At 43.1% G+C, this 21,828-nt stretch overlaps 1 protein-coding gene across 1 annotated transcript; it reads right to left on the reverse strand.

The window, feature by feature from the left end:
• Nucleotides 1-2,913: 2,913 nt before the first annotated feature.
• On the reverse strand, nt 2,914-19,124 carry TP53INP1 (tumor protein p53 inducible nuclear protein 1). The gene is made up of 4 exons (XM_088471493.1): nt 18,975-19,124; nt 13,003-13,263; nt 6,636-6,981; nt 2,914-5,204 (listed from the first exon to the last, which is right to left on the reverse strand). The coding sequence occupies exons 2-4, from the start codon at nt 13,112-13,114 to the stop codon at nt 4,952-4,954; spliced, it is 711 nt and encodes a 236-aa protein (XP_088327619.1). The 5' UTR covers nt 13,115-13,263; nt 18,975-19,124; the 3' UTR covers nt 2,914-4,951.
• Between the last annotated feature and the right edge of the window lie 2,704 nt (nt 19,125-21,828).

A 21,828-nucleotide genomic window follows, 5' to 3' on the forward strand; every position in this document is an offset into this window, starting at 1 on the left:
CCATTGACATCCTGGTAGGTGGCAATAAACAGGGCCACAATCAGGATTAGCAGACTATGCTGCCTCGTCAAAAAAAAAAAAAAAAAAAAAAAAAAAGATCCAGCCTTCCATGTAACCCTAAAAACATTAATGCGCCATGGGGCAAAAGGTGGGCACCTTGTTATTTCTTTACATGAATGCTTCACTGTAAAAACATGGCCTTATCATATGTGTCACACCTTCGCAGATATTGGATATGCCCAGGTTAGGAAATCTGCCTGTGACAGTGAAGGATGACGACTATTTTGCATTAAGATTTAAAGCCCTTTTACAACTATGGGGTGTCCCATTGTCCTTATGTGGCACCCCTGCAAATGCTGTGGGGCACTTGCAGGGTCCCAAGGGATGGTGATCCAGGACCAAATAAATTTATTTATGGTCCACATGATTGCCAGCTACTACCACTGGTTTTGCCTATCAAAATATGGAGGATAAACAGAAGCACAACCATGTCCATTATCACATAACTGAACCTAAGGAGAGAAGTAAACACAATGTACATTGTTTATTGAGAACATTCAGCAGAAATTATTAAACTAAGTTTTGGCCTAAGGGTTCCGTGAGTAAAATGCTGATACTCTAGGGCGCTGGAATTTAAGAAAGTTTGTGAACCACCGTTTTAGTCAATGAATAGTAGTAAAGCTCCAGGAAAGGCAGGGTGGGCATAGCCCAGCCCGAGGACATCAGTTACTGGCCCTCTTCTGACATCTGAAGACTTCTCTACTGGGGAGGTGCGGGGAAAAGATCTCCTTTCAAATGCATTTCTACATGGGACACATATTCCTTAGTGGTGCCGTCTGGGGATTTTGGTTCCTGGAAAGCACTGTTACTCTAAACATAGATCTAGCTTGATAGCTGGGAGATTCCTGGGCTTGGCCACTGCCTGGCTGGTGGAGAGAAAAGTGCAAAACCCCAATACAGACTAATTGGAAGAAAGTGGCTTTGCTATGCAGGCACCCAGGTAAAGCTGCTCCCTTATGCAAAGCACACACCCTGAGCAGGTCTTTTCCTGCACCATCCTGAACCCTTTTTAGAGCAGTCAGCCCACCCAAGTCAGAAACCACAAACAGATTAACCCCTCCAATTCTCCATACTTAAGTTGGGGCACATGCCATAAAGAGTCATGCACTAAAAAGTGAATAAACCTAAATCTATAGGCCTATCAGAAAATGTACATACTGCAAGGTTATTCAGGATATCACAGAGCGTCTATAGTCAGCTAACATGGTCTTCCAGGTATACCCGTTTATATTCATTTATTTTAATTGCTCTTAGATGTGTGAGGTGTTGTATCCATTTCACAGACCTAGGTTTATCTGTTGTATTCACAGCAACAAAACAAATCTGCCCAATAGATAGAAGTTACTGAATCTGGCGTTACCGTTTAAGTACATCATGCTAAAGTAACCTTGATGTGGTAATACAGTATGAGAATTTCACACTCAAATAATTAAAAAAAATGATGTCCATCTAATTATGTAGCGTGTATCCTAGTGCTGATGATGGGATCAAGATAAAAAATGTATTATAGAGCGGTTTCTGGGATAAATAGAATAACCATCTGTACAAAATAAATGTGATCCAATTATTGGCAATAGCCACAAAGTGCTGGAGAAACAGTCAGGACCTTAACATGGTACATAGAGGTGCACAAGAAAATGAGCGGCACAGGGTGCGGCATTATATTGCGGTGTGCAGCCGCACATGGCAGAACATTCATATAGACATAACAGTCCGTGTGATCAAAACGTTTTGACAATTACCATTTCCTCTAGGCTTATAACACCCCGATTATAAACCATCATGGCCACAAAATCACAGGGGTGCAGAGAAAGCAACCATAGGTGTATGCAGAGACAAGGGCGTACCTCTTAGCAATCAAATTATGTGAACAGAAATTAATTAGGTTTGGGACCCCGACTATTAGGTCTCTGACCTACAGGATTCATCACAGCCACTCTGTCCTTACACTTTTTATACATCATAAAAATCTACCAGGGACCTAGCGCGTTCCTCATCTTTACACTCAGGTTTGGCTGTAACAGAGAGAACAATCGTACTGTATAACGCCAGAACGGGAACATCTATTAGGTAATAAGTTGTTCTATACAATTTCAACTGCACCCTGACGGCATCAGCTTTCCTATTGTGACAATTCATTCACTTTGTTACTCCGGCACAGAAAGACAGATGTCAATAGATACCTTCTGACAACGCTCTATTTTATACATAATACAGTATAGTTACTCTACAAAATATTAAAGTAGTAAACCCCACTAGGTGAAATCTGGAGTTCACTGGACTCTCTCAGACATGAAGAAAGAAGGCAGAGATTGTTCACTTTATACTGACCATGCACTGCGTCATTCAATCCGCGCCATACGCAAGTATTCTGCCCAAAAAAATTGCAAGATAAACATCTCTGACAAAAGGGTTCATATTTGACCAATTCATAATGTCATTATGCAGTATACAGTCATCACCTCCATATATGGATTATAGAGAACGCCAATTACCAGTGGATACACTAAAATCACTTCTCCACTAGACATGAGCGTGGGCATTTTGTGTAAGCGGGGGATAAATATAGGCAAAACAACACTGTGAAATTTGCATCTATAGAATAATACATGGCAAGGAATGAATAAGCATCACGGGTAGAATAGAAGTATATAAAACACACAAGCAAACAGTCAGCAATACCTTTGACAACTTAAGGCCGGCACACAATAGGTTTAAAATGTAAATTACCGTCCATATTATAGTGTGTATATACACCCGAGCACTTCAGGAATATATTTTCAAAATCATTTCCATTCGCACTTGCATAGGATGTCAGAGGCAGCCGATAAGTACACACAGTATTATATTTATCATTAGTATTGAATATGAGAAATATATTTTGTTGTTACTAGAGATATATTAAAGTACAGAAGGTTCCCATACAAAACCTTAGAGACAAGTATATAACTTTTCAAAATGGATGTTGTAAGTTTCCCTCGAGCTCCCCTTGAATGGAAGCTATATTACCTTAACTGACCCACACAGTTGTCATAATATTGGCAGGTTTCTTCAAGAAGAACAGAATCGTGGCATTCAAAATGTACAGTATATAAATAAATGCACTTTAATTAAAAAGCTTTTAAGTTTAAAAAAAATGCCTCGCTCAAACTAAACAAATATTGAGCAGTTAAATATGTTAGAATACAAATATTCTATAAATGTCATGTTTTCCTGAAAAAAAAAATATATATACACATGTTCGGCTTAAATAATTCATCCTGTATTAGAAAGGAACAGCACAATATTCCTTGAATTGTCCCTCTGTAGATGTCTAACATAAGGATGAACGTATAAAATATTCTTGTTACAGTAATTTACCTAGTTTGTACAATGATGCTGGTAAAGTTTGCTTTCTGAGTCAACCATTCAGTACAGTTATCCTTGTGTCTCTCCTCCCAGAGCTTTCCTGACAAGCCTAGGAGCATGGCCTAGTGTAACGGTATATTCATGAAATCATTGGGATATGACAGGGAGATAAATGGACCAATAATAAGACAGAGCAGGCAGAATGGGAGACACGGTCTTAGGTTTGCCTGCCTAAAAGCGGTAACACATTTATTATGCAGTCCATGTATTGTCGTGTGCAAGGCATCATTACAAAAAGTCATTTTTAGAGGTTACAATACCTATCAAAAGTGTTTAAACCTTTTTATGGTTTAAGTGAAGAGGAATATAAATAGGTGGCAGGCAGGAATTGCTCTCAAGGGTTGTCAGAGAGTAAGGGGTATATTTACTAAAGTGCTGGTTTTTAGACGTGGAGATGTTGCCCATAGCAACCAAATCAGATTCTACTTAACATTTATCTAGCACCTTCTAGAAGAAGATAGCTAAAATTGGGCAACATCTCCACTTCTAAAAACCGCCACTTTACTAAATATACCCCTAAGAGATTAACCAGACTGGAAAAATAGTGAATCACAAAAAGATTGTGGAAACATTTTCCTACTTGTCTAACATTCTTTCTTAGAATACTGTAGAAACATTGGCTACATATGCTTTTATATACAATGCCCAACAAGTAAAATGCCTACATATTAAATCTAGACAGACCCAGCTGGTCAGTAGACTGTACCAAACAGTGGTTGTCAGTGACAGATTTAGAATATTATGTGCTGGTAACCAACAACTGCCAACGATCTCCTTTACATCACAACAAGATGATGTTAAACTCAGCCCTTTATTTTTTCAACCGTATGGAGTTTTTTATAATTAACATTTAATAAAAAAAAAAAAAAAAAAAAATGCATACTCCGAGATCAAAGGGTTCTTAATTGGCCAAACCCTTTTGAATACAACTTCTCACAATGGATGAGAATGTGTATTCTTCTCAGTTATTCTAGTTGCGCCATGGACTTGCAAAACCAATTATTATTATATACATTTTTTTTTTGTTTAAATTGTCGCACCCATTTCTGAACAGTGGTGATTTGGCCGGTGCAACATCGGCCCAGTCAGCTCAAGTAACTGCGCTAGAAAGCTGCATTAGAAAGCGAATAGAATACAAAATATTAATAGATGTACTCTATAAAAACGTGTTTAGGGCTCTTCCACGCCCAGTTGCCAAAAATAGTAATCCTATTTTTGAAGCCATTCTCCATCTGCTGGAAAGCTTTAACCGTTCATAACTGTATACATTACATGTATGTCTAACATGTTACACATCATAACCATATACCTGTTTTGAAATGTGAGATATCTAAGACAGGAGATACTGCACTGAGATCTCTTTTGCTGGAATATAGATCAACATAAGAACTCCTGAGGGGCAGAATACTTTGGGGGGGGGGGGGGGGGGCAAACAGTAAAAAAACCCCGAAACAAATGCACAAACCCACGCTCAGGCATTCACTCAATAATTGTACCGACGCTGGCAAGGTTGGTGAACGAGGAGCCCATTGTGCTTGATCTGACGTGAATGGCAACCTCGAATGAGATTTTGGCGTCTAAGGCTCTTTCGGTTCAGAAGAGGTTTTTCCAATTGCCGCTTTGACAATTTAGTGCAGTGAAAAGTTTTGGTTTGGTCCAGACAGTGTGCACGAGCGGTGAGAGATGCAACATAACAATGAACGTGTTGACCCACTTTTTTATGTTCTGTATCCAACCTGGAAAAATCAAAACAAAAATATCTTAAATCGCATTAATGCATCACCTAAAAATCCCAACACCACCGATCAGTTTGAAGCCCAACTCTGGACAGCGCTGCATATTGTACTGGTACTTACGCGATTAAAGCTGGGTACACACTGACAGCTCAAATGGGCGGGCTTTTAAATTTGCCCGTCCAGTTGAGCTGTCAATCACCGCTGGACCCCTGCAGCATGTGTACAGACGTTTGGCGGGTCGCCAGTACACCAGCAGATGATAGATAGATCTTTCAGATATATTGGCCATTCGCTGTGCTGTGCAGCACATCGGATGTGTCTGTGAATGACATCATTCACAGACATATCCGCTGGACACACTCGGCGATGCACTATAGATATATCGCCTTTTCAATGGAATGGGCGATACATCCATCAGTGGCCGCGATTCAATTCAATGTGTTGTTGAAAAGCCCCGAGAGGGAGCTCCCGGATCTATTTAATTCAGCGCACTGTTAAGTCGGAGTATGCCGATTCTCGCGACAATCTGGGCGTTTAGTCGCAAGAACCGGTATTCTCTGACTAAAGAACCAGCCGCGCGGCTGTTAACACTGCACTAAGATGGGAAAACCAGCAGCGCGGCTGGCACTTTTGTTGGATTTCTCCTCGCATCCCAGGAGGATGAGAGAAGAAATCCTTTGGTCCAACCAAACATCACGATGAATTGAATAGCTTTGGGAGCTCCCTCCTGGGACTATTTAACATCGCACTGAATTGCGGCCAGTGTGTACCCAGCTTAAGAAACACAAATTTAGTGACTGAGTAAAATTGATCAGGGATGAGAGTTGTCTCAAGACACTCACCAATTTGTTACCCACTCACTGATTTGTATATAATGCATTTACCGAGATTGCGGAAGTGCAACTCACCACCTTTCAGTAAAAGCGATAATAGACTATGATCGTGAAGAAGAGTGATACCTGCAAGCAACACGCATGTGGCTCACTAGAGTGGGACTGGCTGAAGCAAAGGACACATTCATCTATTCCTTTTATGGACTGTATACTCGTAATTGATGGGTTTTAGGGCATGTACTGAAAGATGCACTCACAAGCACATGTTGTCCATGGCTGGCTGTAATGCTCTAATGTAGTTTGTGCGAATGTAAAACTAAAAACACTAGATTATTTTCTCCTTAACTTTTCTTTCCCCCTCCCCCCCCCCAAAAAAAAAAAAAAAAACCCACACACTCACTTACCTGGAATACAAAAAAAAAAAAAAAGAATATATATTATATAATAATAAAAAAAAATAATATAGGAGTGGTGTATATTTAGCGATAAAAGGTTTCAGTTCATTGCACCCTAGAATATATATTTTGGTTGTTGCTTTCATATTACATTTGGCAACTAAATATGTAGTAACACACACTCTAGGTATAAAATAACTTACCCCAAACTACCGGAGCTGCGAAAGTCTGAATCACATATAGCGGCCTGCTTATTGCCAACATTGCGAACAGCATAGACGGACATGCTGGGGTGTTCTATGAGAAGGTCTTCCAAAGGGTTGGTCTCCACCTCAATAGTGGTCAACTCTCCAGCAGTGAAACAAGGAGGTGGAGTAACAAACCAGCTTTCCTCCAAAGGACACGGATCGAAATGGACAAAGAAAGAGTCACTAGTATTTCCAAACTGTTCAAAGGCACCTGGTGAGTAGGACAAGACAGGGTTTTCTTCAACATAATTGATTTCTTCAAATGCTGAGGCTTCTTCTGGTGTTCTAGGGCGGGTATCCACTTTGATGGCCAAGACAACAAATAAAAATTATTTTAAAAAGGAGGATATATAAAATACAAAAAAACCACCACAAAAACTTACCACATTTTTAAATATATTATCTAGTTTAAGGTTACATCAAGAGGAATTTACACTGAAATTGAATATGCTGGCACTAATATATATATTTATTACACACACACACACACACACACACACACACACACACACACACACACTGGGACATTGTCAGAATTGTCATATTTTGGCCTCTATTCACCACCACAATGGCTTTGAAATGAGACAAACAAGATGTGCTTTAACTGCAGACTTTCAGATTTAATTTGAGGGTAATTACATCCAAATCAGGTGAACTGTGTAGGAATTACAACGGTTTCTATATGTGCCTCCCACTTTTTAAGGGGCCAAAAGTAATGGGACTATCAACTCAAAAGCTATTTCATGGACAGGTGTGGGCTATTCCCTCGTTATTTCATTATCAATTAAGCAGGTAAAAGGTCTCGAGTTGATTCTAGGTGTGACATTTGCATTTGGAATCAGTTGCTGTCGACTCTCAATATGAGATCCAAAGAGCTGTCACTATCAGTGAAGCAAGCCATCATTAGGCTGAAAAATCAAAACAAACCCATCAGAGAAATAGCAAAAACATTAGGTGTGGCCAAATCAACTGTTTGGACCATTCTTAAAAAGAACGCACCGGAGAGCTCAGCAACACCAAAAGACCCGGAAGACCACGGAAAACAACTGTGGTGGATGACAGAAGAATTATTTCCCTGGTGAAGAAAAACCCCTTCACAACAGTTGGCCAAATCAAGAACACTCTCCAGGAGGTAGGTGTATATGTGTCAAAGTCAACAATCAAGAGAAGACTTCACAAGAGTGAATATAGAGGGTTCACCACAAGATGTAAACCATTGGTGAGCCACAAACACAGGAAGACCAGATTAGAGTTTGCCAAACAACATCTAAAAAAGCCATTACAGTTCTGGAACATCCTATCGACAGATCAACTTGTACCAGAGTGATGGGAAGAGAAGAGTATGGAGAAGGAAAGGAACTGCTCATGATCCAAAACATACCACCTCATCAGTGAAGCATGGTGGTGGTAGTGTCATGGCGTGGGCATGTATGGCTGCCAATGGAACTCGTTCCCTTGTATTTATTGATGATGTGACTGCTGACAAAAGCAACAGAATGAATTCTGAAGTGTTTCGGGCAATATTATAAGCTCATATTCAGTCAAATGCTTCAGAACTCATTGGACGGCGCTTCACAGTGCAGATGGACAATGACCCGAAGCATACTGCAAAAGCAACCAAAGAGTTTTTTTAAGGCTAAAAAGTGGAATGTTAAGCAAAGTCAGTCCCCTGACCTGAATCTGATTGAGCATGCATTTCACTTGATGAAGACAAAACTGAAGGGAAAATGCCCCAAGAACAAGCAGGAACAGAAGACATATGCAGTAGAGGCCTGGCAGAGCATCACCAGGGATGAAACCCAGCGTCTGGTGATGTCTATGCATTCCAGACTTCAGACTGTAATTGCCTGCAAAGGATTTGCAGCAAAGTATTAAAAAGTGAAAGTTAGATTTAGGATTGTTTAGTTTGTCCCATTACTTTTGGCCCCTTTAAAAAGTGGCACATATAGAAACAGTTGTAATTCCTACACCGTTTATCTGATTTGGATGTAATTACCCTCAAATTAAATCTGAAAGTCTGCAGTTAAAGCACATCTTGTTTGTTTCATTTCAAAGCAATTGTGGTGGAGAATAGAGGCCAAAATATGAAAATTCTGTCAATATCCCAATATTTATGCACCTGACCGTATAATATTTTAAAACCAAGGAATTAAAAGCAGTCAGAAAGTACTTAGGAAAAAATAGTAATTATCTTCTGAAAATAAAAAAAAGTTTACTTCCTCTAAATCTTTTTTTTTTTTTTTTAAATCCATTGAGGGCCACTGACACTATGGGGTACAGAGATTCAGGCAGGGATTTGGGCATTTAATCCAGTCCCCCTCAATAGTTCTAGAGAAGGTTTAAAAGCAAAAAAACTCATTTTCTGACACACCCAACTGGAACCAATGGGAATTCCCGAAGCTGGCCCCTATGGGAGGAAATGCTCTGAAGTTGCTCAGTGTAATGTCCAAAACTAGAATCATTGTATATAGAAAAACAATAAAACTGCAAAACACTAACTGTACCAATGACTTAGTGGCCTCCCAGCACAGCCGCTGAGACGCAATGACGCACCCCCCAGGAACTACACATCTGTACAATATATCACAGAACAGGCTTCCCTACACATATTTTATGAAATCTGATCAGACCGAGCCCCTAGTTCTGAAACGTTTATCACCACAGTAATCTCCACATACTCAAATGGAGAATGTGTTAAAGCTGTCAGGACCAAGTTTAGGTTCCAGGGAGGTATCAGTGGAATAAATGGAGACAGGACATGCTGTACGCCATAAAAAGCCTGCACTTCCGCTACCTGTGCTAGCGTCTATAGGAAGAGTACATAGCTGAAAGCTGAACTTATATGGATCTAAGAAACATACTCTCCTTTAAAAACAGAAGTAACCTGGAACAGGCTATTAGATTAGCAGGTCCATTCCTAGAGGTAGGCACCATGACAGGCCTTTTACCATTATGAGAATGCCTGTGTACCACCATTTACAGGGCCACAATCACCTGAACTTCCACTCTTTAGAGTAAATATCTGAAGTTAAAAACTTTGTACCTTTAGTAGAACCCAAGAAAGCACCGCTAATGGAGGGAGGGGGTGGTATTGGGTGCGAGGGGAACATGTAAACAAACTGAAAACTCCAAGGAACCGACAACATCTACTAGAAGCTCAGTGCCCTAGTCCATGAGCAGTAATGGTCCACTTTGGGGTTAAGCCAGGATACCATTATGTCCACATCTGGTTGAATCAGAGGGGTACATCTACTAAAAGGAATGCGCCCATAAAAGGCGACGTGAACATGAGAAAAGAGGCACCCCCTTTTCATCACTCCGGCGGTGAGCGCTGCACCGCAATTTTTCCTCCCGCAGGACACTGGGGCCCACATGTGGGGAAGGCACCTGCACCCCCCGGCAGGCTGTCTCAGCAGGGAAGGGTGCACTTTGCGATTTCTTAAAATCGGGCAAGGTGCAGCGCCCTAATACATTATTATAATTACATTGTTTATAGGGCGCCAGAAGTGGTCTGCAGCGCCGTACATACAGTAGAAGGTACACAGAACATTACACTACAGTAACCAAATTATAAACAGGGCACAAGTAACAATTAGCACCAAAATTCTCCATACACAATACAGCTGGGAAGGTGAAGGCTGTCCTAGAAGTGCTAGAGAAGAGGGCTGTGAGAGTGAGGAGGACCCAGCTCCTAGGAGCTTACAATCTAGGGATCAAGGAGAACGCATAATATATATATATTTTTTTTATATCCTAGTATGAGAAGGAAGACTAATAGCATCGAATCAACAGACTATTTGGAATGATCACGGTATTACCCAATCAGGACCAAGTGTTGCTAAATGGCAGTTTAAGCACAGTCTCACTTCCTGTAAAGAGTTTTAGAAGGGAGAAGCTGCAAAGATTTCAACCTTGAGCTGTAAATATGGTGGCAAACAGTCAGCAATTATGAAAAAGAATAATAGATCCTAAATGCCAATTAGTCTGCTCTTAAAGCAGATTAACCACCAGGTCTAAATTATGGGCCACAAAGGCCTGGGGCTGAAAAATCAAGGGTCTATTGTGAGAGGTGTTGTGACTAGTGCAGGGTGGGTGTAGCCTGTGCCATGTGAGCGTATATACCCCTTATATTAGCAGCCCCAATGTTGCCTTAAATCAATCAGAGGTTGCCAAACGTGGTCCTCAAGACTCCCTAACAGTACAGGTATTAGAGATATCCATGGTTGAGCACAGGTGACCTAATTAGTACCTCAGTCAATTTGATTTAACCACCTGTGCTCAACCATGGATAGATCTAAATCCTGAACTGTTAGGGAGCCTTGAGGGCCGCGTTTGGGAACCTCTGCCCTAAATGCATAAAACTGCATTTTATTGTGAGGAAAACTGAAATATTTAACACCTATGGTTTGTGGCCAATCATGTGGTCAATTGGGCGGGTGTTTATCATGATGCTGAAACCTAGGTTTCTGCTTAGTGTCTCAGTGAGTTAAGACAAATTTGTCCAAATAGGCTTTGCAATACCTTCACTTGGTCATTATTGTTAAGCAGAGCTGTAACTTTACTTTTTGGTGCCCTGTGCCAGAAAGAGCATTGGTGCCCCCCCTATTTTTCAATTAGGGACATAATACACCTGAAAAAGGGGCATTACCTAATGGGTAAGGGCCAGGGAAGAGATAGGGTAGCCAGGAGATGCTGGGGATAAAAGAGGAAGCTACAAGAGAGAGTTATAATAAACAGAACATTGACAGGCCCGAACAGCGCCCCCTTGTCCTGCGGTGTCCTGTGCCATGGCACAGGTCGCACCACCCTAGTTACAGCCCTGATAAGTAGATAACTGTACACCGCCAATCTTCAGGTGTCTGCAGAAATCACATTAGCGTCTTAATAAAATAAAAAAAAAATAAAAGTAATTTGAGGCAGCCAGGTTATAGTTTCTAAATAGTTTGGTGGATGTGCAGTGTGTTTTAGTCAAAGGAACAAAGTTAACAAATCAGCCCACAGTATAAATGGAAAAAAAAAAATGTGGTCACCTGTAGGGGTAGCTTGCACCAACATACCCATCCTTCATGAGGATGAATCACTAATACTGGTGGGCAGCTATTAAACCATTATTCTACATGGATACATTTGGAAGTTTTTGGACAGAACCTTATCTTGGGCATTTCAACCATACACAGTGTTTGTTGTGGGTGTGTTAAATTAAAGTAGAAGTGGACAATACACCCTATAAAACCAGAGCTGCCTCATCACTTCAGCACAACAAAAATCCAGAGCTAACAATCTAGGACCATCGCTATGCAACTTGTCATACAATATAGAGAACGTAAACTTTTACAAAGGGGGGCGTGGTGGATCAATTATCTTAATACCGTAAAACCTTTTGGAATGAATGACTCTTCCATTGTTGTGCTTTCTGTGAATGTTTAATTAGTGTGCTTTGATACAATGTACATCTGCATTAATATCCACTACTTTGTGCATTACAGGCATAGGCTGGTCAGGGCCGCAACTAGGGGGGGGCTAGAGGTGCACGTGCACCTGGTGCCAGATTGCAGGGGGTGAAAAAAGCTGACTCAAGGTGGCTTGGGGGCTGCAGACTCAGAAAACGGCCATCCAAAAATGGCCGCCGCCAAAGAGGAGACAAATGCTAGAGGTCCTTACTGGCCATGGGGGTTTATACTCATTGCCAGGGGGTTTATGCCAGCCATCTGCATGGACGAGCAAGGACAAACTTCAGGTACAGGAAGGGAGGGGGCGCAAAATTGCTGACTTGCATCGGGTGACAGGTATCCTAATTTCGGCCCTGGGCTGGTTGTCATGGTGATGGTATTCACAATTTTCACAGACCTTTACTCCCTCACGCTGACGTCACTTCCGCACGGGTGTGCTGTGAGTGACGCTGGAGAGGAGGGAATTGTTTGAACTCAGCAGTCACATGTATGGTGTTTCTATATAAGGTAAGACTTATTTACTATTTGTATGTTCCTGACTAAGGTTGTAATAAACCGAAACCCTTGAACTATAACTTTAGGTCGATGTGACCATGTTATGCCGCCAGAATTATTGTATGTATGTCTATCTATCAATCATACCATACGCACGCTAACTGAAGCCCTGGCTCTGCTTTGCTGTGATGCCGCAGTCAATTTCACATTCACTCCTTTATACACAAATAAGGGGTAATTTTGTGGCCCATACAAACACCCAATTTGTTGGTTATTGAATTGTATAGACCCCTACTTAAAGCACTGATCTACATAACAAGGCACACAATCAAACCAATAGGACTCTCATGCCATATAGTGCAGAAGTATATTCTTACCTATAAAGTCAACTAGGATCCATTCATTGTCTTCTTTTTCACTGAGCTCTGGTTCCTCGTTTAATATACTACTGGCATCTCCCATGAACATGCTGTTGAGCTTTTGGAACATTACAAAGAGCGTAGTGTCTCCGCGATGCAGTCCGTCAGATGTCAGAGTGATGGCTCAGGCTTAGCCGGGTGGCACAGACAGTGATAAAGTGCATCAATTATTTCTCAGCTCAGGAGGTACACAAGAAGCATCACAACTTTGTATAAAACCTGAAGAAGAGAATATTAAGACTATGAACAACTTACAATTCACATTTTTTTGTGCTGAGGTAACTACACAACAGGATAACACTATCCTTCGTAGCAGCCATTAAATATAAGTAATACCCATAAGAGTTACAACAAAGAGAGACTATCTATAGAATTATTGTTGTGTCAATGTAGCTGGGAAAATTAGAACAATGAATATTATATACAATTTGGATACATAAATTAAGAAGCAACTGCTCCCGTCCCCCATGTGGTGTGCGCTTTATGGGGACATGACACATGTAGGATGACATCATCGCATGTACTGAGATGTGGAGAGTAAGTCATCTAACCCATGCCTAGCACTGGTCTCCTCATCCCTTTCACCACGAGCAATTCCCTCACCAACAGCTGTACTGAGGACACTATGACCGATGTACAGAAAGCAAAGCCAAGAGAGCAACAGCCGGTGTCAACGCCCAGGGAGCAACAGCCTGACTCGCCGTTGCTTGCCCTACCCTAGTCCCTAAAGAGGCTCCCTGCACCCACCAGAGTTGGGCACATGAAGTCATGAAGCGGTGATGCCATTAGCAGAGAGGACAACCAGTAAGAGGTTTGGACAGTTGTAATACTGCTAGTAGAGCTGTTATAAGGAAAGGAGTGAGGGTTGGAGGTGCCTCCAGGCCTGTCAGAGGTGCTAGAGTGTCCAGGTATGGCCCTACCTTCATCTCCTGCTCCACCAATACAATAAGGTAAGACCCTCTGCACTGTCTACATCCGCTATGGAAAGGCTACACAAAAATAGTCACAACAAAATACATAAACAAGGAATACTACAAATCCATATGCACATACAGTATACACAATCGAAAAGAGAAAATTAACTATGGTAGCCTGGAAGCTATTGCACAAGAGTCATCATTGCACCACAGTGCTGGAAAGTGGGGAAAATTGAGCATAACATACATAGGTAGACAAATTAAAAAGGAGAGGGAGCAAAATTACAGTCCAGTAAGAAAGTGGCAGAACTAAGAAGAGCAAGAATGGGTCAATCTGGAGATTGGGATAGCACAGTGGTATACTAGTATGAGTAGGATAGGCTCTAGTAAAGGAGGTGGGCTTCCAGAGAGCATTTCTGGTGGCGAAATCTGGGGAAGCTTGGCCAGACGTGACAGGGAATTCCATAGGAGAGAAGAAGGGAAGAAGTTTTATAGGAGAGAATAAGAGGTGGCTAAGGTCAGAGGAGGAGAAGATGTGAGGGAAAATATTTTGAGATGAGCTTTGAGATGTATGGTGGTCTTGAAGATGAGAGATTCACATGTGGAACACCATCAGTGAAAAAAGCAATTTGTCCTCAGCATTGCAGATGAAAGATATGGGAGGTATCTGAAATGGGAGATGGATAGAATAATCAATTTTAGCTCCATCTTGGGCAAGGAAAGGACGTATTCTTACAATATTGCGAAGGTGGGAGCAACAGGAATGCCAGGGAGACTTGATTTGATGAGCAAAAAGGAAAAGATATGATCAAAGGCCTGGGAGATTGAGGAAATTGTGATGTGTATTGCAAAGATGATTTTAGGAGAGGTGGAGAGTCAGGGAGAGGAAATAGAAGCCCTGTTTTGGATATGTTGAGCTTTAGGTAGTGATGGGACAAATGTGGATATAAAGTTGGCAAAACAACATAATAGTGAAGAGGTATATTTGGTTGTTGCCAGTATAGAAGAAGAGGTACTGGCGGACAACAAGTAATTTCACAAAGAGAAGAGGTGGGAAATGAGAAAAGCAGAGGGCCAAGAACAGACTTGTGTGGCCCCAGCAGATAGTAGAAGAGGTAGAGAAATGTACCAGAGGTACGGATACTAAAGGAGGGATTGGAGAACCAGAAAAGACAGAAAGAGCAAGTTTGCATGGCAAACTTACCTACTGCATGATGCTCTCCACTGAGAGATCTCAGGAGGTGAGATATATATATATATATATATATATATATATATATCTTATTTATATTATTTTTTAACTCACAAGCAGGGCCTTCTTCTCTCAAGTACTCTTCCCATTGTCTCCTCCTTAATGCTTATAGTGGGTACAGGTCTCAGCCAACACTGGGCCTGATTCAGCAAGGATCACAATTGTGAATACACATGCAATTGGCCGCGTATGCGCTGCAGTGCGCGTACACTCCACTGCGATCGGGACTGCGCAAAACCATTGCAGAGTGATTGACAGGAAGTACCTTTTGTGGGAGGTGGTCTGCGAAACGCAGACATCCCAGTGCGTTCGGATGCCATTGCAGGGCGTGCATAAATTAGCCACTGCGATGCCGTATGAGGTCTCATACCATGCATGGAAGTTAGCAGTTTCTGAGTAAGGCGAGAGCTTGTGCAAGTGCACGTGAAGCCGCAACGGTACTCAATTGTACCGATAGTTTTGTAGTCTTATTAAACATTATGGATGTGTGCTAGAAAGGCATCCTTGTGTGGTGCTGCGACGGGATAGCGATTGCAATGAATTAGCATACTATCGCAGTTGAACTGCGTGTGTAATGGCAATTGCGATCCGTAGTGAATCAGGACCATTGATTTTGCTCTTATGATGTCTGCATATGCACATTTATTTGAATCATAGGAGGCAATTCAATTAAATGCGATGTTGAATAGCAGTTCCTGGAGCTACTTAATTGTTCCCATCGCACGCTGCACTTAAGTGGGGAGATACAGGTTATGGCTCCTAATGCTGGGTGTTTAGTTACGGTAACCTGCATTCTCTGTGGGACTAGTACACAGATTAGGAGGCCACCAGCCCTTTGAGCAAGTCTAAAATGCCACAGACACAGTGGGTCTCCTGACACAAAGGGGGTCGGATCCAATTAGCTGCGATGATCTCGCCAGCGTGAGTCATTGCGGCAATGGCCGCACTTTACGGCAGCCTGAATATGCGGAATTTGTGTTTGCAGCCACAAATTCTGCACTTTTTGTGCCTATTATTTATAGGCGAAACTTTTCCACCTATTACATTTCATTGACTTTCCGCCTAGTCTTCCAAATTGAATACGGAGTAAAATCAAAACAGGGGAAAATGACATAGTCGCCGAAAAGTTTTCTCCAAAAACATGCGAAAATGGCTTTTCGCTCCAAATTGAATACGGGCCTAAAGGGTAGATGTAGGTAAAGTTTTAGAGCAGTATCTTGCTTAAGTAATTACCACTTTTTCCAAAATCTTCAGGTTCCCTTCAGTTATTTCATTATTGATACAGATATTGGAACTTTAAACAACTCAAAACATATCTTCTAATCTTATTAAAAAAAAAATTATTAAGTGACCCTCAGTGACTTTAATAAAGGCCAATCAGACCATAAGGTAACCAAGGACAGAGAGGCCCCTGTCAGGGAGGGGAACAATTCATTTTTGGCAAACTTACTTCATGATTTTCTACAGGGTTATATTAGGAATCTGGCTACACCCTTTTATAAATAGAGTGATAAAAATAAATACAATTCCATATGACGTTTAAAAACAACAAAAGAGAAAAAAATAAAAAAATTATGATGATATTAAGGATTTCTGCTGCTTTACGTTTCAGGGACAATAAATGCACTGGGGTTTTTTTTTACAGGTCAAGTTTGTAAGGGAAAAAAAAATTAAGTACCAAGAACTCAAATACCTGTTGAACTATGAAAATTCTAAAAGTATCTATAGAAGAGGTTGAGAGCTGCAGTTGTTGTACTAGAAGTCCATAGACTGGCAGGACATAAGGAAACCATAGTGCCACAAGCTGCCTTACACAGACCATGACAAAGATTAAGGCAACCAAAGCTAATGAGCAACAGCTACCACACTGCTACTGTATAACTCTGTATACAAGAATGAACAAAAGCAGTCCTACAAACTGGGAATCTAGGTCAGCAGAACACAAACCAAATGTACGCATTTTGTATTTATGCTACTAGGCATAAGCAGCTTCTTAAGGTGGCTCACATTTCACCCAAGGCAACTTTTATGAAAGTGTCTGATCTAGAGATTTACAGACATGTTCAGCTGCTGTGTCTGTGCTAATGTATGCAGCGCTGTGCTAATGTATGCAAACGCCGCAGGAGGTATCTTAAGTAAAAAGATATCCATTATAGGCTTCTTGCTGCGTCCAAAGACGCAGCAGCAGATCAAGCAGCAAAATAACGCTGCACACCCATAAAATGGGGCCAACACAGCACGGCTTTTGGGCACTGCGACCGCCGTCGCAGGACCAGATCAGCACATGCGCAGTGCAACTCCTGCGCAGATTAAAAAAAAACATTGGAGATTTAGGGAAGTATCGATTTACATAAATCTCAGAATCATGCCTTAAAATCTGTTAACCAAGAAGAGAACACACTCTTCAAAATGGACACAAAAATAATTGTGATAAGGATACCACAAAAACAGTTCACATACACAAATCTAGTTCCCTCCTTTTGTCAGATAATAGATTACGGCGGAGATTCAATTAAGGGCGAATCCGTTCACCTGGACGAATCAGTGCGTAGTCACTACGCTTTATGGCAGCGGAATCACACAAATTGGTTCGCTACCCCATAGGGTAGCAAGCACTTTTGTACAAATTGGGCGGTCAGCCAGCCGGGCGAAGGGTGCGAGACAGACTGCCGTTGCCGGCATTTAAACGCCACGGCAATTCGCACCCTTCGCCGACAATTTCATTCCCCCCTATATCTAGATTACCATAACAAATCAGCTGCCCCGGTCTACCCCAGTGATTCTGGCATGTTATATTAACTTTCCCAGGAACACAGCCAGAGGAACAGATCATCCGTTTGCCTACCCAGTGCCAGGAAAACAAGTGCTAGCATTGTTATTCCACATAATTAGGCACAGGGGGGGGGGGGGGGGCAGGGATCTCTCTGGGACAGACTTAGATGGCAACTTGCTGAAGAACCACAAGTCCCAGGCAGCAAGTCCTTGGCTGACCCCGGATTTCAGGAGTTTCCGAGATTAGTAGTCCCACAAGAAGATCATATAAAGTGCTAGCATTGTTATTCCACATAACTAGGCACGGGGGGGAACCTGGGATCTCTCTGGGACAGACATGGATGGCAACTTGCTGAAGAACCACAAGTCCCAGGCAGCAAGTCCTTGGCTGACCCCGGATTTCAAGAGTTTCCGAGATTAGTAGTCCCACAATAAGATCATATAAAATGGTAGATACAAATGGTCCTTGCAGGGAGAGACAGTAGTGATACAATGTAGCATTCCTTCCCACTCAGGGTGGCTCATTGTTGCTGCAACCCACATCATTGCTCAGGGGTGACCTAGGGAGAAGGATTGGGATACTGACGTCACAACGTAAGGGTCATTGCGTCACCCGTGTAAAGATGCACCATGGGCAGGGAACAGGAGGCGGAGACCTGTTGGAGTTAGCTCAGTCTGCAAAACGTCACCAGTGTCACACAAAGGAAGGGGGCAGCTTCCACGGAGAGGAAAACAACAGCACGGGCCGGGAGCCAGGACTTCACCCTGCGCTCCTTACCGGCGGCAACGCCAGCGTGCGGAGACCAGCTAACGCTAACGTTCTAACACGCTTCCACTACGGTGCGCAACGAAGGATCGCCCAACACCACCGTCGGCTCTTACCGTTCTGCCTGCACGGGGGTACCGCTGACGTCATAAAGGCTTCACACACACCCTCCCCCCCCTAACACACATAAACACAAGCGGCCGGTCCCTACACCGATACTTACTCGTCACCGGTGACTTTGGACGGAATGCCGGCTTTAGTAGTCTCCTTGGCGTTACTGAGGTAGTTGCTAGCACCCGCCGGTAACGGGCGCGGTGTGGCTGTGGTGACGGCGGCACGGAGTGGGTCCCTGCTCCTGTTCTCGCCTCACAGTCCCCCCAACTGAAGCTTTTGTTGTTGTACAACTGAGTTTGGAAACAGCTGATCGGGGCGTGACGTCAGGAAACCTCCCGCCGGCCAATCGGAGTCCGGGGGCGGGCTGTCGTCAGCGCACGTGACTGCTGCGGCCGGGCTTATACAGAGGCAGGGCTGTCAGTCAGACAGAGACAGTGAGTGAGGCCGGCGGTCGGTGCTAGGAAGGAGGGCAAGTCCGGGCAGAGCTCAGTGTAGTAGTACTGTAGTATTAGGTACTTTTTTCCTGGTGCACCGTGAGGCGTTCTGTACACCTGAGTGTACATTATTACAGTGTAATCATTCATTTGTGCTATAGGTGGTCACCTGCTGCGTCCTTCACTGTAGGAAATACACCCCTTGCCCTTATCTCTAACATTTTCCATACTGATCACCTCCTGATACCTCTGCAGCTGTGTTATGCAAACTAACTTGTATTTTAGTTTTCGTGATCCTGTAAGAGAGATTGTGATTCTCAGTATTATAATTGCTTATAACATTCTTACTATTATTATCTTTTTCCTTTTTTTTTTTTTTTTATACGACACCAGTAATAGGACAATGGCGTAGAAATGCCGACAACGGGAGCCAAACTCGCGGACAGATCTCGCCCTGGACTGGATACAAACATACACACTGGAGCAGAGGTTCCTCAAGGCACCCCAACAGCTCAGGTTTTAGAGAAATCCATGGTTGAGCACAGGTACTAATTAAGTCACCTGTGGTCAAGCATGGGTATAGGCCCCCATACATCAGAGATTGATTGCAGCAATCGATTGTGTATAAAAATCTTTCCCTTTTTCAGTCGTTTGTGGCAATTCTGCAATCGATTGAAAAAGGGAAAGATTTTTATACACAATCGATTGCAAATTGCACGATTGCTGCGATCAATCTCTGATGTATGGGGACCTTAGCTCTACAACCTGAACTGTTGTGGTGCCTTGAGCAGGGCCGCATCTAGGGTGGGGCTAAGGGTGCGCGTGCACCTGGTGCCAGATTTGAGGGGCAGCCGAGAACTCGGAGATGTCTGGTCCGGTGATGCGGTAGTATGCGTTCTAGTCACACTCACTGTCCTGGTTCCATCTATTGCTGCATACAGTATATTACCCCTATGCTGTCATTGTTACAGCAGTGCCTCCTGGGTCTGTCACTTCGTTGTCTGCCTGGCTCGGTCCCCAGCTTCCCGTGCTGGCTGACAGGAAGAATTCCGCTGTTCACAGTCCTGACTCCAGACCGCAGGTGGTGCGCTCCCTGGAGTTAGGCGCAGGGTCCGGGTTCACAGACCATCCCCAGGCTCAGACACCAGGGGCCGGCCACAAGTTTCAGGACAAGGCCTCTCTGTACTGCTGTGACCTGTGCTGCGGGTTTATCTTTTCTGGGAGCCGGCACTGATCAAGTTAGGGAGCTCCTAGAGCAATTTCTGCCTGACCTGCTTGTTACACTCAGACACACATTAAGTTTCTGGGGGCACAACTGTGTTGCACATTTGTGACAAGGTTACCATGCAGATCACCAAGAGATGGGCACAAATTTCTCTATTGTATACAAGTTTCGGACCAGTGCCCATATGTATTGTCTTGATTGAGTGCTATCTAAAATGATGTATACTGTGTCATAGCCATTCAAACTACCAGTATGTTTGTGGAGTGTGGGAGGAAACTGGGGCACCCGGAGGAAACACCCGTGCACACTGGGGGATCATATAAACTCCACACCATTAGGGCCTTGGTGTGACTTGAACCCAAGACCTCAGTGTTGCTAACCATTACACAAACCATGCAGGACACAAGGTATGTTTTGCAGTATCTTGACTATTACAGTTACAACTAATTAGTTTATGAACAAGCTATAGGCCTGATTAATTACAAATCACAATTGCAACAGCGTACGCAGACCGGCCGATGGTGCGTGCTGCGCGTGCATATGCATCACAGTGCACGTGCGTGAGTTAGCATTGCGATCGTTCTGTGATCACGCAGGCTGAAAGAAAGTCATCGCAAAGTGAGTGACGGGAGGTCGGCATTTGGAGGTGGTGACGGGGGAGTGGTTGGAGAAACGCAGGTGTGCTTGTCCATTTGAAAGCTGTTGCATGGGCGTGCATAAATTAGCCACTGAAGCGGCATACGCAGCATGAGTACTCACTGCGTGCGACGACAGGTGCAATTTCTGAGTAAGGGTGAGGGTCCGATGTATATGCAGGACTGAGAGGTCTTACGGATGTGAGATAGATTGCAAAGATTAGCATCTTTTCGCAGCAGAATTGCGTGCGTAATCGCAATGGCGACCCATAGAGAATCAGGCCCTATGTGCGTTATTTATCTACCTATACAAATAGTCAAACCGTGCTCTCATTTCATACTACAGTCTTTCCTGTTTGCCAGCAGTTAATAAGCTTAGCAAGTCTCACTCAATAATACCCTTTTTACACCAAATTCCCAGGTCACTGAACATGGGTTTCAAGCCGTGTCACAGCAGCTTGAAACCTGTTTACACCGCAGACTGGACTCGGGGCTTCTACTCTGTCCGCGCTTGGAGATTACATCATTTACTCTGCCCTGTAGCCCGGGTCCGACCCTGCTTGCTAACCTGGTTAAATTGCTGGGTCACTGGACCCAGGTTATTTTCAGTGACGTGCGGTGAGGTCAATGGCTGGTTAGGCACACATGGAGATGGGTCTGAGTACTGGG

Source organism: Taudactylus pleione, unplaced genomic scaffold (genome assembly GCF_031769625.1).
Source record: "Taudactylus pleione unplaced genomic scaffold, aTauple2 ptg000114l, whole genome shotgun sequence".
Taxonomy (NCBI): Eukaryota; Metazoa; Chordata; class Amphibia; order Anura; family Myobatrachidae; genus Taudactylus; species Taudactylus pleione.